This window comes from Phoenix dactylifera, chromosome 8 (genome assembly GCF_051530095.1).
Source record: "Phoenix dactylifera cultivar Ajwa chromosome 8, Ajwa_hap1_PhDact_Kaust_v1.1, whole genome shotgun sequence".
NCBI classification, from domain to species: Eukaryota; Viridiplantae; Streptophyta; class Magnoliopsida; order Arecales; family Arecaceae; genus Phoenix; species Phoenix dactylifera.
In genome coordinates, this window is record NC_143197.1 from 8,004,190 (window position 1) to 8,022,991 (window position 18,802).

Consider the following 18,802-nt stretch of genomic DNA (forward strand, 5'->3'; position numbering starts at 1 on the left):
ATCCGCATGACTATGCAAAGAAACCTGGACCAAGCAATTCAAGTATGACCCAGACTACCTTGGAGGCTCTATCCACAAGCAATACCAGAAAAAAAATCCACTGAAGGCATAACATAAGCTAGAGTGGCAAGAACAATAGCAGAAAGTAATTCTCACAAGCAATACCAGAAAAAAAATCCACTGAAGGCATAACATAAGATAGAGTGGCAAGAACAACAGCAGAAAGTACTTCTCCTTAATATTTCTTTATTATGATATGACTACCAAGTGTATCATTTGGTCAGTGTTACAAAATATGCCGCTGAATAACTGTTTACAAGATGGATGGCAAGAAAGGAGCGCAAAACTCGCTCAAGTTCGCGTGAAGGTCTTTTTACTACCCTTAAAAGGGGTTTTGGAGGCATTGCTGCTACATTTGGAGCAAAACCAGTCTCCATCTGGTACTGCTTCAAGTGGGGGATCACAGCAATCAATATGAGTACCAATTCCACATCCAACGTTACCACTCTCATCTCCACAAATAAGCATCACCTCTCCTCTATCTCGTGACCCACACACTGAGCAGCTCAGATCATCATTGCCTTCTTTAGATGGCACTGAGACATCAGCAATGATCTCTTCAGAGCGGCTCAACAAATTTGCAAAAGATTTCTCGGCCCAAGCATGTGTATTGTAGAGCACATGCCTCTCGAGAGAGTAACCAGGTTTACATACATACTCCACCAAATAATCAGCCACAACACACGGGATCTCGTGCCTCAAGAACTCTTGCACCCACAAGTCAACACGTGGCATACCTGGGCTGATGACGGCATAATCAACACCACCAGACTTCAGAAAGCGAGTGTAAGGAGGGGAGGTTGCCAAGATGGTGCCATCTCCAGCTTTCACCACACGCTTCAATGTGTCCTGGTTCAGAAGAGAGAATGGCAAAAATAAATGACAGGCATTGATGAAAGAGTGGGTAGAAAATAATCTATCTTGGAAATGATTATAAATAGATGAATTCGACACTACCAGAGTGGGCGCAATGCATTCTCCATAAACAATAACTTGCATTCCATGGAAGGCACCATGACCTGTTCTTTCCCTCAAAAGGCGCCATTTCCTTGGAGCTTCTAAACTGATAGCCCCATCTCCAGTGAGGCCGCTCCTATACCATTCAAAAGGTTCTTCGTCCAAGAACTTTCCGGCCTGATTACTAGCAGTCAAGTAGTCCATCTTTAGAATCCACCTGAATTCAAGAGAAGGTAAAAGGACATAAGGTCTCCTTGTGATAATAGACAATAAAATAGAAGAAATTATTATCACGCAAAACACTGCCACTTTCTCACACCAGTTTACCAACAGACTACCAAGCATAAAGAAGGTAAAAAATGGAGTATGTAGCATGTAGCATAGAGAAGCATAAATTACAAGATTTGGAATTAAGCAAGGATGAAAATCTTGCTCAAACTGGTCAATGACTATAATGCCAACTGATCTATGAAGTCAGTGACTATAATGCCAACTGATCTATCATAGCCCACAAACATCAATTAAGAAACATTTATGACGTTTAATGATGTTTGGGATGTACCTTCCAGCTGCAGCAGCTGCAAAGAACTTCTCAGTTCTGCGAACTGGATCTGGGGCAATAAAATGCGTAGCTTGATAGGACCAATGATGAGAATCCCTGCAAACCCTTCCCCTAAGGCATCTAATTACCGTTTGAAACTCTTTTCTCTGAAGGCGATGACCACTTAAAATAAACCACACAGGTTCTGAACTAATAAGTCTTCCATCCTTCCTTGTTTGTGTCTTCTTGGTATCAACACCACCAGCATTTTTATTCTTTTGCATCATTTTTCTGTCATGTTGGGGAACCATTTTACAACATTGACTGCCATTTGACTTAAAAGTCAAACTGCAATCTTCTTCTGGTTTGTTCTCCTTTTCTGGATCCATTGATGTCTCCATCCAATCCACGGCTACATTCTTATTGTTGCTTGCAGAAATAATATGTTGTGCCACTTCCACCCTGTCCTCCATGACCACATCTTTGGATGCTGCCTGAGCTGCCCCATTTATCTCATCACTGGCTGCGGTCGCAAGTACCACATTGCTACTCACCTTCTCCGCTTTCCCTGATCTGACTCCAGCCTTGTCCAAGGTGGCAGCTTTATCTGAATTGGTAACTACCTTGTCTTTCCTAGTACTGCCTGCAGGAGGCTTAGGCCTGCTATTCATAGTCCTTTTTGCGACAGCCTTTTTGGTGTGTGCACCAGATGTTGCTTTCACATTGTTTCCTTTACATGTGTCAGAACTAGCAGTACTAAATGACTTTCTGGTTTCCGGTTCCCTCCTATTAGGAGATAGTGCTGCCTCATCATGCCTTGGGTTATGTAATTCTGGAGATTCCTTGGCACTTGGGAAATCATTCATTGCATTATCCAGATTATCGCATTTAGTGGCACATTCAGATTCCCCTAAACCACCTAAAGATACCCCAGATATTTTCTCCTTTGAAGAAGCCTCTTCTGCAATTCTGCCTTCAATGACCAATGACCCAAAGTGGTTTACAGAGTTTCTTAAGCTGGCATGCTTGTCTGCTGCCTGTCTTGGCTCGTTGTCATGCAACAAATCTGGAAGCAGCTTGCTATCTGCAGGAGAAACCTTGGCGCTTGTAATTGTAGATTTCAAGTTAGGCAAGTGCCTCACAACATTTTCATCTATTGCTCGCCTCAAGCTTGGCAAATCTGCCTCCTTAGCATCTGAAGGTGAACTTGTAGGATCGGCAATTTTGGTCCCTGAGCCAGGCTGCCTGCATTTGAGAGACTTCTTCCTGTAAATTAACGATGGCTTGGATTGGTTTGCCACAGAATTTGAATTACTAGCCTCTTCCACAGGGCTGTTTATAATTCTCGGCACAATATCACTTTTGTCCTGAGGTATAGCAGTAGTAAATTCCAACTGTGCAGCTCTAATGCATGCCAAGGGACTCTGAGGTGCAGAGCTTTTTGAACCCTGACATTCTGACTTTGGAGACTTGGAACCAACTCTTGTTAATGAAATCTTCCTCTTTTGAGGCAAACCATTGCTGATTGCTTCTGTATCATGTATACTAGAAGTGGCTGCTGGACCTTGCATGTCAGCAGGGCCATCATTCACTGTACCTTCCCTTAGAAATGACAGTGTATTTTCTTTCATGACCCCTAGAGGAGATGAAAATGACATATTTGACAGTTCTTCTGGTAAAACTGACTTCTTAGGAGTTCTTCTCGAGTAACTTAGACTACTAGATTGCTCAGCTAATGCACTGGACGTTGAACCCAGTTTATCCGTTGACAATTTATTGTCTTGTTTCTTTAAGTTAATATCACATGGAATGAATGATGACCCACCATCATAACCATCACCTGCTTGCTCAATGTCCCCTGCATTGTGATGACCAAACTCCTCACCAACCTTGTTGCTAAGGTCAGACATGTCCAAAGCTTTTCCAGAACCAGTCCCCTTGCATGTAGTAAACAATCTACTGTTCATGCACAAATCATCACCACTCTGTGGTTGTTTTGCCGCTCCAGTATCTTTATGAATGCCGATTATTCCCATAGATGGAATGGACATATCAGAATGCACAGAGACCGACATCCCACCTTGGAAGCTAGAGTTCCCTGCATTGTTCTTCTGACCCAAGACCCTTGTATCATCCTCAGTTTCTTCTTCCGAATCCCTGGCCTCAGCCTCCAAAATCTCTAATTCGCAGCCACTGTTTCAAGAAAACCTATCAGAGGCTCTTTCAAAATTCATATCATATAATTTACAAGACACTGTCAATAGCGCCATAAAGCAGTAAAGCAACAAGTCAAAAAGGCAATGCAGCAGCAGTTGAAGACTGAAGCAACAATTAAGCAGGAAAAAATCATGTAATGGGTTCACTATAAAGATAAAAGGGAAAGGGAGCATTTGTTCTACCTATTCACAAGTACCTAAACTAAATTTAGATGCAACAAGCAGTTAAAAGAGTTACAATGACATGGAACCAACTAATGTGCTGGGTTAACTAACAAAATACGAGTTGGACCCCAAAAAAACTAACTAGGAGGCAAAGCAATTATCCTACCCTGATCTAGATTTACAGGAAATGATAGCCTGTTGCTGAACTATCCTCTCTCTCTCCCCCCGTTCCTCCAACTTAGAGGGGGGTGGGGGGTATGGCACTTTTCAAACAGAAAGAGCTACCCAAACTACCAAGCATGCAAAGTACTGAATGGTTACAGATTCTCAACTTCACTTGATAATTTGCAGTTGACCAGGGTAAGACCTGAGAACAATCAATAACCATTTCCTACCAACATGGCTGATACTAGAGCTACAATAAAGATAACATATAGAAGTAATTGACGTTCACCTGCATCCAAATGGTCAAGATCACATGGCATGAAAGCTCTTAGTGGACATGCTTGCATTAAATTCATAAATAAATCTAAGGTAAATTTATATGCACTCCTAGATAATGGCTCTTAAAAAACCAAAATAGCTTATCTATCATATCGTCATGTACAGTAAGATATGGACTTGCACTATGGAGAAAAGTCCCGGAAACTGAAGTAAAAAAAAAATAGAAATTTATTAAATAGACAACTAAAAATTATTCTTGAATTGCTCGTTCCAAAAAACATGGCTAAATGAGAAATTGTAGACCGCACACAAACCCTGTACAAAAACACTTTCAATATCTGCAAGTGTCATTTCAAGGTAAAATTTTATGCACAATGTTTTCTAGATAGTGGGTACCAAGATATTTCTATACATGACTTCTCGTCATACTTTCAAAACCAAAACCATGACATGATAACTAGACCTATATATGGAACTAGCTGAAGTGTACTTGTCTTGAATATAGCATAGGGAGCCATGCTCCTAACTAGCTTTACCAATAGTGTTAACTTCATGAGTTCTTCTGTTGGTTAATTCACCCTTCAATTTGGGAAAGGCAAAGGCAACAGATCACCCAGGTTCCAATTTCAGATCCTGGCATGTGGATGACTAGGATCGAGCCATATTTTTATTTTACTAGCGAGCTCAGCACCATTGCCACATCCAATAAACTAGATGCACAAAAGAAAGAAGGAAAATTTTCTGTCAGTTAAAAGCAGGTCATAATAACTAAAGCTCAATAAATAGGTCATATACGCATATGTTATTGAGTAATGTTTCTCATTTGGTACTGATCCTCGTGTTTACATAAGTTGCATCAATCTGTGCATATGTTTATCTTTTGAAATACATACAAAAAAGATAACTTAGTGAAATCTACTAAGGATAATTCTAACAGAAGATTAATCTATAAAAAGGAAATGGAGGACTTCAAAGCATGCACATAAAAATTGAGCAACTTGACATCACACAAATGGACTTGTATTCAATTGATTAACCACATTTTCGGGGACAATGATCCACCAACAAAACAGTCAAATGAATGAAATGTTGATAACCAATTTTTTAGTCATCTAAATGATGTCCGGAGTGGAACCTTCGCAAGCATATATTACATCATTCTTAGTCATTTTTGAACATTTGATAAACAACACAATCTTGAAGTCCCAACAAAACTAAATCAAATAAAAGAAGCAAACTTATCAGAGCATCATACCTTTTAGTATAGTCATCTATTGGTAGTATTTCCCATGCTTTTAAGCTGCAACAAATACAATATCAGTGGTAAAAATCATAAATTAAATTTTTGATGGTGACAAACATGAACTAAAAATAATCTCATTGAATCAATAGTTTTTTTATTAAGTCCAAAGGGCAGAAATTTGAATCTAATTGTACCAGTCTTCCAGCCATCGATGATTGACGAGTTTGATATTCACTTTTTTGGCCAATTCATACTTCTCACCTAGAAAGAACATACATATTGATTAGAACAAGTCAAGTTCATGACAAGAGGCATTTTAGTTAACAAAATTTTCATGAGAAAAAGCAGTTAAAAAATGATAATGTTTGCGTAAAAAAGACAAGTACAATGCAATACGCATACAGACGTATGTGTATGTAAGCATCTAAAAAAAAAGATAGAAGTCTTATGAAAATAATCAAAGATCCTCCACAGAAAGACAGGATGTCACTAAGAAATAACCTCTTTAAGTGTTTGAACTCCATTATAGTTTGCATCTAAAGCATTGACAACTATAAGTCCTACAAGTGATGTTGATAAAAATAGAACGCTCAAATACATATATATAATTTTTCAGCACGAGCAGTTCAAAAATTCTGATATCTCATAGAGAAGCTCCCACAATGTCTTGTGGAATCTATCAATTCATTCAAACCATGTAGACATTTTCTGCAATTACTGGACACCCAATGAGCATGTTTCATCACAAGTGTGTTTATCGAGAACCTCATATATATTCAATGGATAGACTTGTACAAGTAATAAGCATAGTAAACATGTGCAAGCTTTAATTATGCAGAAGCAATAATAAGATATTACGCCATCTAGAAGTAACACCTACCAAGAGCCTGTCATGAGAATGACCGGACAACCATGCAAGGAACAATAAATTCCTTTGATGGGGACAAGCATAAAAACAAGGTACCAAAGCAGACAAAGTATCAGTAGAATTGTCCAAGTGGCAGCATAGGAATGAAGCCCGGAAGAAGAGTCGAAAGATGATAAGGGGCATGCAACCACAAAGGAATATCACACATACAATAATATACCAAGCAAGATTTCCAATACCACCAGAATAGGACAGTACAAATAGAATCGTATCATTCCAACAACCGTATAGTACTATTACACAATGTGTCAATATTGTAATAGCCCAATTTTTTAGGGTTAATGGGCTGACATGAAGAGGCCTGGGCTTGTTGAAGCAAGCGTGCAATGCGCGTGACAGACGAGGAAGAAAACTTCGGTTGGGAGTCTTCTTCTCTCCCAACTCCAGTGGACTCCGGGAGTCCAAGGCAAGTCAAAAATTGGCCTAAAAACCCTAGGATCTCGTCTATAAAGGGTCTCCTCCTACAAATCCCACCGACGATCTCTCGAGCAATCGCCTCCAGTTCCAAGCTTTCTTTTTTGAATTTTTCATGGATCACCATCAAGAAGTCGCCGAATTAAGGTAAAAAGTCGAAGCTCTCCTTCTTCCATCTTTTACGGTCTCATGGTCGTCGTTCCACTTTAATTTGAGCCGGCAATTCGCCGAAATCTCATCCAAAATAGGGGAGCCTTGTTTCGGCCCCTTCTTCCTCATTCACCAATATTGACCGCTTGTTCGGGCCAGACTTCACCATTTCTCAGAATTGCCGAGGTTGTGTGGCTGTCGATTAGGGAGACAGCTATGATCTAGGCCAAGTTTGATGGGTTTGTCCTTTAACGATCTTTCTTTGCTCTTCTCTATGCCGGCCATCCACCGTCGCCGATAATGCTATGGTGGAGGGTCCACCATTAGTCGCCGTCCCCAGGACCGGCCGCCTTGGCCGCGCCACTCCTAATACAAAGAAGGCAGAGATCTCTCCTATTTTTGGGAAGAAGAGTCTTCTCTCTCTTCTCTTTCCTTTCTCCCACACTTTCTCTCTCTCCTTTTTTCTTTCTCCCTCTACTTGGCTTGGGGGATTCTATGGGCAGTCTAAGGGTTCTACTTCGTTAACCCCGATTCGATCCCGTAAGGTGTTCTAAGTTGTGAGGTATCACATTATGTCTGATGATTGGACATGGTCTCGCGGGAAAGTCGCAATCTATGCAAGAATGCTTTTAGCAGGGTACTCTGCACCCCAGTTCATAAATCGAAAAGTGAGCTAGTGTCATGTGGTCGATCCAGATGACAGGTTCGGGGCATGACAAGTATAGGATGCAGTCTCATATTGTGTGATGTACCTAGTATCATACCATTCCAGCAAAATCTAGTACAACTTCAAGGTCATTCACAAGTCAAAGCAACAAGGTGCAATGATTGTAGATGAAGTAAGCCTGATGTATAACCTCAAACGGCAACCATGATGTCTAAGAGATTGCTTGAAGTGATGACCCCAACAATGAAGAGATGCAGCCTAAAGAGGATGATGATGCAGAGAAGTGGCAAGATTACATTGGATAAACAATAAATAAGCTACAAATTTGGTTTGCTTGAGAAATCAAGCCCCAATAAAAGTTGTAAGTAGAGATAAACCAAATGCTTAGCATGAAAAGCATACAATTAAGTCATGATGCAAGCATCACAAAAATATGATACTACTATGAATATATCCAAGGTGCAGAAGTTTGAAAAACAAGCACCAGAACTGCAAAATTAATCTTTGTGCTTTACCACAAGCGTTATCCTTTGTTTTACCCTGCAAAGACAATTTTCTAAATTACTCTTAATAGGGTTAAATATGCAAGTCACACACTTGCATCTCAAAAAGCAAGACTACATGCGTATATAAAGATGACATAAGAAAAGATACCGACGGAGCTACTTATTTTGCTCAAGAATTGTTTGTGGTCATCCTATATCTTGCAGATTCTTAACCCTCATATCTGGATTTTAGCATGTGCCTAACATTGAAAATATCAAATTCCTAAAATATCTAGCATTATTATGATGGATCCCAAAATGAACTAAATGATACAGACACTACCATGCAAAAGCCGTATGGAACATGACATTTGCAAATTTATTTGAAAAACTAAAGGATCATGATCATCCAACATCACCAAACCAAGAAACAAAATCTCTGTCAAAATAACAAAACAGAGTAATCTCTCATTTTACATACCCCTAAACAATACCACAATCTGATTTGCTTATTAAGAAAATAAATAACATTACCACCATGTTGCTTGAAAAAATAACAGACCTTCAAATTTGTAGCATATAAGATGAGTGACTTGGTTTGCTATCAAAGGCTTGGAAAACCTAGCACCCATCAAGGAGACCATTTTCTACAAACCAAAAAAGCAGTGCCAAATTAATTTATGGCAATAGCTCACCAAAGAAAAGGAAAGTGATATAATGCAAGAAAAAGAATTTCCCTAACAAATACAGAATTTAAATGAATAACTAGCTTAGAATATAACTTCCATGTATAACAACTAGAAACAAATAAGCAATCATAAATAAAGGTAGAATATTAGATTGACCAAAACACTATTAAACTATGCACAAATTACCAAAGAGAAGCAACACTAAGCAATTGTGACAAACAGTAGTACTGAAAAGTAAAAAGGCAAAAGGAAAATAAATTGTTTATAATATAGGAGGTCAGGTGTTAGCCAAATAGAATATTGATGAAATATTCAATATTTGAATATGGCTGAGATTTTTTCCCTAAGCAAGAAAATAGTTGACACAGCTATCCATCATCAAATAATATTATATCAAACTTAAAATGTTTTCATCCTCTATGCTAAAAGCAGATGGATGCCAGACAAACTTCAGAGAGTCATTCAATACTTTCACATAACAAATTCTTAAGGCTTCACATCAGCATATTTTTGTATGGAAACAGGATGAAAACACTAGTGAATAGAAAGGTTTAATAAAGACAATAACACATTGACATCAAAAAGGTTCTAGAAATGAACAAAATCTCTTGTTGATACACCAAGTCCAAAATATTGTTGACATATGTGAAGGAAGAAGAAAGGAGAGTAGAATGATGAATGGAACTTGGTTGCCTATACGGAAGGTTCATGTTCAAGTTGAATGGGCTTTCCTTAAATACTGCAGGTTTTTAAAATGAAGCTGGCAAATGAAGATTGCAGTGACAAGTTACATTGATAGAATGGCTTCATATGGAATAATTTGTCATCCCAAAAAGCTTGGGCGATCTTAACTGTTTAACTGCTGATGATAGACAGAACTCTTAAGGATGGATGCATGAAACCTTTGGATGCCACTCAGGATTTCGGAAACTCATATTTTCATACCCTTCCCAGTTCTACTTCCAGAGATTTCTGAGCTTTCAACTATGAGCTTTCTATTGCTAGACACATTAGCGACTGCAACAATGAATTAATTTAAATCATGTTCAACATAAAAGAGAAATCCAACACGAAACTACATTTGCAACACTGAAAATATTACCCTTCCCAGCAGGGGGAGAGCCAGAATTTCTTGCTTGGGCAGGCCAATGTAACATGATATACAAAATAATGTAAGTTTTGTACAACATATTATAAAAATGTAAAACATTTACTGGTGTTATGCTTAATATGATTTAAGATGTGTTGTCAAATGAGATTTATTTAAAGAAGCTGCAGTAATCATATTACGTACGTACGTACGTATGTATCTATGTATGTATGTATGTATCTACGTACGTATGTATGTATGTTATGTATGTATGTACGTATGTATGTATGTATTAAATGCTTCACCAAACAAATCTGTTAAAAAATATTGATTTATCCAACACATTGTATTTATCATTAAATGCTTTAACAATCAGCAAAGATTGCTCAAGGGTTTTAAGAATATTCAAATGTGAAAAAGAAATTTAGAAGCCAAATTCAAAAACCTAAATGAAAGTAAAATATAGATATATAAGTAACGAAAGTTAAAAGAATAAGCACCACAGAATATGTGCAGAGCAACACGTTAGAAGAGAATCAAATAACAAAAGGGGAAGACACAATGAACAACTAAACAAACATAACATTCAGCTAATATAAGCTTAAAATCTAGTTTAATTAACACAAGATACATAATTATAGGCAGGATGGGAGAAGCAAGTCATGGGAAGCAATCTATGGGTAGGACTTCTGAGAGGATGTCTCAGAACCACGGAAAAATCTACCAAAAGAGAGAACCATGGATGATCTCCTAAAGTGGAGCAAAGCTAGAAATAAAGGATGCGAATGGTTAAGAAGATTAATGGTGGGAACCAAGTTATAGTTGCTACTTGCAACACATATTCTAGATTTCAAACAATTTGATTAGGATGTCTTTATTAGAATAAAATCATTACTTGTCGAAGGAGACTTTCAAGCGGAACATTGTAGCAAACATGTAAAAAAAAAAATCCCGAAATACGAAATTGGGTTGGAAATGGTATCTATACTCATCAGTGAGTGGCGTGCACTTCTTTGGGCTTATATATGGGATTCTAAAACAGATAACTAGTAACAAAGATATTGAATTGGAATTTGGAACGGGAAGGATAATCGAGGGATCTAAGTACTAGATCAATCGAACATGGGCCTGAGGATAAATCAGTGAAAGCACGTGCCGAAACTTTTTTAGGGGGTGGGGGTGGAGGACAGGCCTTGGGTTGGGGGGCCATGTGTGATATGTGCACGGGAGATCACACAAATTTTCAAACTTTAGGAAGGCCAGAGCCCCCTGGATCTGCCCCTGCCCCCCAGGCTAATTAGGGGAGGCAAGGAACCAGCTCAACAAGAAAATAGCATGTAAGAGTTGACTGAAATACCAGCCCTTTGCCACCAAGGTGGTAGCCCAGTTGGAACGGGGCGTTTGCTTCCAACCAAGTGGTTCCAGGTTCGAAACGCACGGGCGTCGATTAAATTCGGGGACCGGATGCCCCACGCCTGGACACGGGGTCTGGAAGCGCTACTGGTCGGCTGGTAGCCTGGGTGGTGCCAGGTGTGACGTACTCACACGGAGGGTCGGGTCGGATAACTGAGCCGGCCCACGGGTGGGGAGGGTATGAGTAAAATAGGTCGGGGTGCCCAACACACGACTCGGTCTACCCGCATCGAACATTCTCCTGGCGGGGTGGGGGCCCAGTGGTCGGGGCTGCTACGCGGGGGTGGGCTTGTCCCTTCCTCCCCCCTTCCCCTTTTTTCAAGCAAAAATACCAGCCCTTTAGAACAAGGTTGTAAACAGACATCCAAAAGTTTCTGAAACCAATCTATTTCAATTTATACAGATTTTATATGGGTTTTTTAAACATTTATACTTATTTTTATCTATGGTGCTTCTACTTGTCATTATTTCTAAATGGCTAGCTTAGTTGGACAAGTATGCTTAAGAGAATATATGACTCGATTAGCAACTGAGATCAACTATACTACAATTTTGATTGGGTGACTCTAAACTCATTTAACAGTTTTGCTCAAAGAGGGGGAGAGAGAGAGAGAGAGAGAGGTACATTTTAAAAATGTGAAGAGATAGTAAGTGAGGGCGCGCCTTAGTGCAACTGTAAGATTGCTTCATTGTAAACTAGGTGCCATGGGTCCAAAACACGGATTATAAACTAGGTGTCACGGGTCCAAAACACGAAAATATCCTCCTGCATGTGAAGGTAAGATTGCGTACATCTAACCATCCCCAAACCCCACAGCGGCAGGATTTGTGTGCACTTGTACGTCCTTTTTGAAGAGATAGCATGTATATATGTGGAAATAACAAATGATATTGAAGCTCAACAAGGTGTGGAGCCAAGGTCATATTACTAAGGAAAAAAAAAACATCTTTTTATATGTATAAAAAACAAAGTTAGTCTCTCAAAAAACTAGAAGAGTAGTTTGGCGTTTAAAGAATACATTCTCAATTAACTTTTCAAACAGTGATGGAGTCAGAAGCATGGTGGTGTACTCATAATTGTTGAATTACATATAGAGTATATTGCATACCATGATATCATCGCGCTCTGGCCTTTGATATCCTGTCAAGCAAATAAACAGAGACTCACTGCCTGGTATACCATTCAAATCTTTTAGAGGTCGATATAAAATCTGCAAAGAATATGTGAGGAAACTGGCATAAGATACAAGCAATTTTTTTCAAAATTCAGTGCACTATTGGGGACCAAGGTCATCCAACATGTACGTGCACAAATAAATAAATTAATAAATGAATAAAGGCTTGATTGATTGTCGTTAACTTGAAATAATTTAAGACAATACTGATGATATTTGGTAAAGGACTCCCCCTGCAACCAAAAGCCTCATTTTTTTGCAAAATAAGGATTAGATTCTGTTCTCGTGAAAGACTGTCCCATCAGACAGCTAGTATCCCTCATGCTACATATCAGACTTATTAGTAACTGCCCGCTTCTTAATACAGCGAGAATGAGAAGGAACTGCCACTCCATGTCATCAGCAGTCATAAAATAGGTCAATCTAGCCCCTGAAATATGAGGACATCTAGGATTAAAAAAATGTGGTGAGACCTAAGCAGATGTCAATTTACCCTAGTTTTAAGTTACAAGACATGTAAATTGGTGATTACTCAGTTTCTATCCAGCCATGATTTGATAGTTCTGGGTTATGTATCTGTGTTCTTGATCCATATGCCACGGTATTCATACATACTTGTCTATTATTTAAAGTTGACAATTGGATGATAAAGACATTGTTTCCTGAGGCATATGGAGAGATTGTGAATGGTTGAAGTCATCTTATTGACAAATTAGAGGTTATAAAGAGTAATAGGATGCTCAAATAAAGGAAAAAATCCTGAAGTGGGAACTAAAAGATATCATTCAGAAACCATTTCACTTAACATCCTTTATTATTGCATGTACAAATTAGTTTAAGTACCTACGGAAAGAGAACACAGAGTAACCCTCAAGCTCCATTGTGTACTTTTGTTAAGCGAAAATTATTGAAGCAGCACAGACAACAAAATAAGTGCCTTTGCCACATCTAATTAAAGCAGCATCACTGAAGAAACAAATGGCACTAAAAGAAATATGACTGAGAGGGATGGGCTAGAAAACAGATAAAAATAAAACTCCGGAAAAATGAATTTCCTGGGGTCGCCAATGCTACGATTAGCAGGAAACCACAAGTTAGTTAGTGGTGTCATAGTGACATCAAAAGCATGATTTTACAGTTCTGCGGTTGTCTAATTTCACCTACAAAATGCAGCTCCAAACAGTGTAGCAACTTTCATTAGGATACTACTTTCATGGTTTCATTTTTTCCTCAGTTACAACATTTGCTTTCACTTGTTTATAACTTTATACCAGTTCTCATTGAAACATAGTAACAGCTGTAGAACGACAGTTACCATGTCCTGCATCTAAAATCTACTCTAATTTTAGATCAACACAAGAATCAGTGAGAATAACAACAGGCAACAGAGGAAACAAACTGACCCTGGTCGGATCTGCTAGTGTCCCAAAATCCACGCTATCATCGATCCACAACTCCGTGACAAGGATTTTCCCATCATTCCGAGCAGCAACGCACACAGGATCATCCTGTCCGGCACATTTAAAATCCGAAATCTGATTACCAAAATCGCCCAAAAAAACACCTGGCAGAATCAAGGCTGGAAACTCACATAAACACGGCCCGACACAACCACATGAGTACAACTCAAATCGTACTTCCCAACATCGACGCCCCCCCTTCGAACAAGTTCCGATAGGTACTGAAACAAAGACATACATCAAAAAAAAAATATATATCTTGAAATAATTCCAGAATTAAAGGTTCGATCTTTTGCTAATATTAATGGTGAAATCATCGTTTCATCTCTGTTTTTTTTTTCTTTGGGGGGGGGGGGTCCACTGATGAAGGATTCCGAGAGAAATAAAGCATGAGAGAGACGCACGCACCTGAGCTTCGGAGACGGAATCGAATCCGAAGAGAACGAAGCGAACCTCGGCAAAGATCTTGTCAGGGCTTCTCGACGTGGAAGCGCCTCGAGATCGAACCATTTTGGCCGACGAGAGATGGGGAGCTCGAAATGGAGGCCTAGATCCAAAGAGAGATCCAAGGAAAGAGAGATAGAAATGGAGAAGAAGAAGGAAGAAGACACGAGATCGAGTTTTCTTTCTCTCTCGCTCACTCGCTCACAAGCTGGCTTGGAGGGACAGGGGAGGGTTCGGGGCGGTTCCTTCCGGGAGAAGAAGAGGCGTTTCGATTGGGAGGGAAAATATTATTTATTTTTTATTCTTTTCTATTTTCGGTGAGAATTTGATTTTGCGACCGGGATAATGTGGCGGGAGCCGAAATGCACCACACATATCACGTCACACGTGGGCACCGTGCATTGGACCGAATGACTGGTAATACTGCGGGGCCCAACAATGTTAAGCTTGGCGCCATGTTGGCACTGATTGGTGTAGAAACCTATCAACGAGTGAAACGTGGGAACTATTTTGGTGCTGGTTTTCTGTCGCCAAGTATTTTCGGTTTTTTCTTGTTTTTTTTGGTACAACCGCACTTCACACTCGCCCTAGATGGGTGCAGTCAACAGAACCAAGGAAAAAAAAAAAACAGGACACCGACATGTGATCCTCCAGATAAAACTTCCAAAATGATGGGCCACGAACGAGGCTATCTAATTAATTGCGTTATTCATCTTTCTGTAGACATGTCTGGCCCATGATAGACTATTTTCGTGTAATAGTCTGCGAACATCGCGGAGCAACGGGCTAGACCTCTATCGAGCTCCATATCTCAAATCTACTTAATCATAAAGGCTGAGTCTCCGTCAAGCAGAATGCAATCCGCACCTAGCATCCGCCGTGTATGGATAACAAGAGTCAACGAGTTTCAAATTGAAAAGGAATTTTGTCACCATACTATATGATATATTGCAGCATGAAAATTATTTTTGAAATAGACTTAAATTTCATTTTTATGTTTACTCTGATTGAAATATATAATCAGCATCTAAACAAAGGTTGGGATTTTGGAAATAGAATAACAAGAAGGGAGGGTTCCAAATAGCATGTACGAAAAAAAAAGATGCAAATCAAAATTTGATGAAAAGAAATTAAGATAAATCATGTAATCAATTTCTTTATACCTAAAATAGCATGTACAAGTTTAAGCTTGGAATTACTTGGTTTAAACCCCTCGCTTTTCCCCTCCATTGTCGTAGTATTATTATAAATGATAATATTATAATGCATGTTTCCCATTCAAATATAGCTAAATCTAACTTCGATCCCTATAAAAAATCGGATCTTACATATAGAATCCGAATCCGATTCAGTGACATTATCATAAACTTAGTTTGGATCCATAATCAGATTGTTATAAAATATTGGACTAGGCTATCAAGCTTTCGGGAATCATCTGCATCCTTATTATACTATATATATATTTTATATCTTGGATATCATAGTACAAGTTTAGCTTTAAAACCCTGCCTTATCCCCTCCATTGTAAACCTACAATAATATAATATAACATAGTTCAATACGACATAACATTATAATATTATGTAATATTGTTATAATAAAATAAAATACAATTATAATCTTATTATTCAATATAATACTATAAAAAATATCATAGTATTATATTACATTATATTATAGGATATAAATATAATATTATAATATAATCCTCTGGCATAAAATATGTTTTACAATAGTATTATAGAATCTTATGTTATATATAATTGAATAATAAATGGCTTTTTTGATTGGATAATAATGATAAAAGATTTGAAAGGCATACATATTCAATTTCATAAAAAAATATTTTTTTTTAAATTCACTCATTTTTTTGGAAGCATCGAGCGGCATTTTTTATCCCCCATCGGCATTCAAACGTATAATAAACATAATCGCAATCATTACTCGGTATAATATTATTTTTCACCGGAACATAAAAGGCATGTTTTGTTTTTCTTTGGTGCAGCGGCTGCTCAAACTGCTCTAGTGTGAGTACAACCAATAGAGCCGAGAGAAAGGAAATAGTATAAGGGTGGAGAGGTGGCTGCAAAACATGTCCAAAGAATCTTTTTTGAGTGGTGAGCAGCGAAAAAGACGATCTAATCTGTAGCTTTGTTTGTCTCTCGATATATATGAGCAACCTGAAATGAGCCACAATCTTGTGCTATCTTATAAATATCTCTGAGCAGTGGGCGGCCATCGTCCCGCCACTTTTCATCCCAAATCTACTCGACCACCGTCTGAGTTTCCTTCTAGGAAGATGTTGTCAGTCCCTAAGGGAGATTAATGGAATAATGTTTAAAACATTCATGGCAGCGTGGATTAACGTTTTGGCGTAACTTTTTCTCATCAGAAAAAGAAACGGTGCTTTAGAAAAACCGTCCATGTTGGCTATCTCAGGTCAGGGAGAGTTATTATCTCAGGTTTAATACTATTACCGTCACGCCGTGGAGGCTACAATCTCAACTATACTATTCTTATTCTTCCATTCGACTTGGGGTGCTACTTTTGTAGTACAGGCTGTGGATGGGAAATCTCCATGATTTGCCTTGAGGTTAGAATTTTAATACATCATAGGAAGGGACAAGTTACACAGGCCTACTGATCTTTTATGGGAATTTTGATGCATTTTGGGTGTCAGTTCTTTTATGGGAATGTTTTGATTCGAGGAAAGCGAGGAGTCGCTGGGATTGGATGGGACTGCTCATACCACAACCCCAAAATTGTTGGAGATGATACCGTCTTTTAAGAGATGATTTCCAAGTTCTGCCATTAAAGAATCTCAGGATCCTGGAGAAACAGTCCCACTGCTCTTGTTCAATTCTTCGTCTTCCATCATGCAAGGAAAGCATCCAACTAAATTTCAGACCTAACAGATCATTTGAATTGAGTCTTGGTTAAGTATGACCGGAACCCAATCAAATACTTAGTTTTAGATTGGATTGAGCCGGAGGTCAAGCATCTAACGACTCTTTTATAGTTAAAAAATATAACAACTGATGATTAAATATAAAATTACTAAAAAATTGAAATAAAACTAAAAAGAACCAACTTAAACTTGAATTTTCGTTTAAAAATATAATTCAATCCAAGTAATTGATCATTCTTAGATATTCAAAATAAAATTTTCAAAATATACAGTGACATACTTGAAGGTATTATAAATAAGAATCCATGAAAATATATAATGAAATACGAGTATTTAAATATAATTAAGTAAAAAATAGAAGAGAGAAAATATGGTGGCTATAGAAATGAAAAGAGAGAAATTAATTTAAATGAGAGTTCATTCTATGAATTGGAAACTATTTTTAGAGCGAAAGAAAAGACGATTTATGTGGTCATGTCCCTTTTTTATGTTGGCCCAAATTAGGCCGAGATGGTATACAGGCTAGGCTAGGTCGGGTCCGGTTGGATCAGGTTGAAAAATACAATACTCATACCAAATATGGACTAAGATCAGATCCAATTTTGGACTTGATCCAATACACGTGTCCTTAAATACGGAATAGGTTGGGTCTAATCGAATCAGATCCAGGTTGGCAGCCCTAATCATTACATATCTCTCTAATATACTTATATACAATGTGAAGGGATTGAAATCTAGCAGCTTGTTGGGCTGAAGCCTTGCGCATAAGGCCCTATTTCAAAAGCCTTCTTCCATAGCATTGTTTTTATTTTTTATGGAATTGGTTTCCATGGCAATTGCATTTGTATAGACCTCCAAATCCAATTTCATGCCATTTGCTTGTGGGTTGTGTGGTTTTTGTGCGAGAGAACCTCTTTGCAAGTTGTGTATTATATCGTCTGCTTTCTACCAGGAATGAAGACTGCTGATGTTTACCCAGTTTCATGAACGTGTACAGAAAGAATGGTCATTAATTTTTTAATGAAAATGCTTGAGAAGCATACGTGCAGTCATGGACTATATGTTATCCCGTTTCCTCGCTTTTGTCTAATGGCTCTCTTTGCACTGCTACCGTGTCAACGTACCATGTCTAATTTTATTTGCTTATTAAGAAAGTGATCAATGGATCCAAAACTACGACCTACAATTTTTTTTGTTGAGTTGAGATCGAATGCATTATGCAGAGGGACAGCCCGAGCACCTTTTCTCAAAGCTTATTCATAACGATTGTCGAAACTTCACTCTACCACAATTTGATTGCTTCTCCTTCTGGTGTTTCTTATTAAATTCTTTTATTTTAGTTCGAGGTTCGCA

The 18,802-nt window shown here is 38.4% G+C and overlaps 1 protein-coding gene across 1 annotated transcript; it reads right to left on the reverse strand.

The window, feature by feature from the left end:
• Positions 1 to 204: 204 nt before the first annotated feature.
• On the reverse strand, positions 205 to 14,885 carry LOC103701128 (transcription coactivator). The gene is made up of 10 exons (XM_026802182.4): positions 14,506 to 14,885; positions 14,229 to 14,318; positions 14,041 to 14,145; positions 12,572 to 12,673; positions 8,833 to 8,917; positions 5,821 to 5,887; positions 5,639 to 5,683; positions 1,580 to 3,751; positions 1,018 to 1,234; positions 205 to 909 (listed from the first exon to the last, which is right to left on the reverse strand). Exons 1-10 carry the CDS (start codon positions 14,605 to 14,607, stop codon positions 352 to 354), a joined length of 3,543 nt encoding a protein of 1,180 aa, XP_026657983.4. The 5' UTR covers positions 14,608 to 14,885; the 3' UTR covers positions 205 to 351.
• Between the last annotated feature and the right edge of the window lie 3,917 nt (positions 14,886 to 18,802).

What these genes read in the sequence shown, in the direction of transcription:
- LOC103701128 (XM_026802182.4), bottom strand. Translation starts at nt 14,607, where the DNA reads ATGGTTCGATCTCGAGGCGCTTCCACGTCGAGAAGCCCTGACAAGATC. An exon ending in CAGAGCGCGATGATATCATG is followed by an intron (nt 8,918 to 12,571) that starts GTATGCAATATA and finishes TTTGGTTTGTAG; the next exon opens with AAAATGGTCTCCTTGATGGG. An exon ending in ATAGATGACTATACTAAAAG is followed by an intron (nt 3,752 to 5,638) that starts GTATGATGCTCT and finishes TTCTTGAAACAG; the next exon opens with TGGCTGCGAATTAGAGATTT.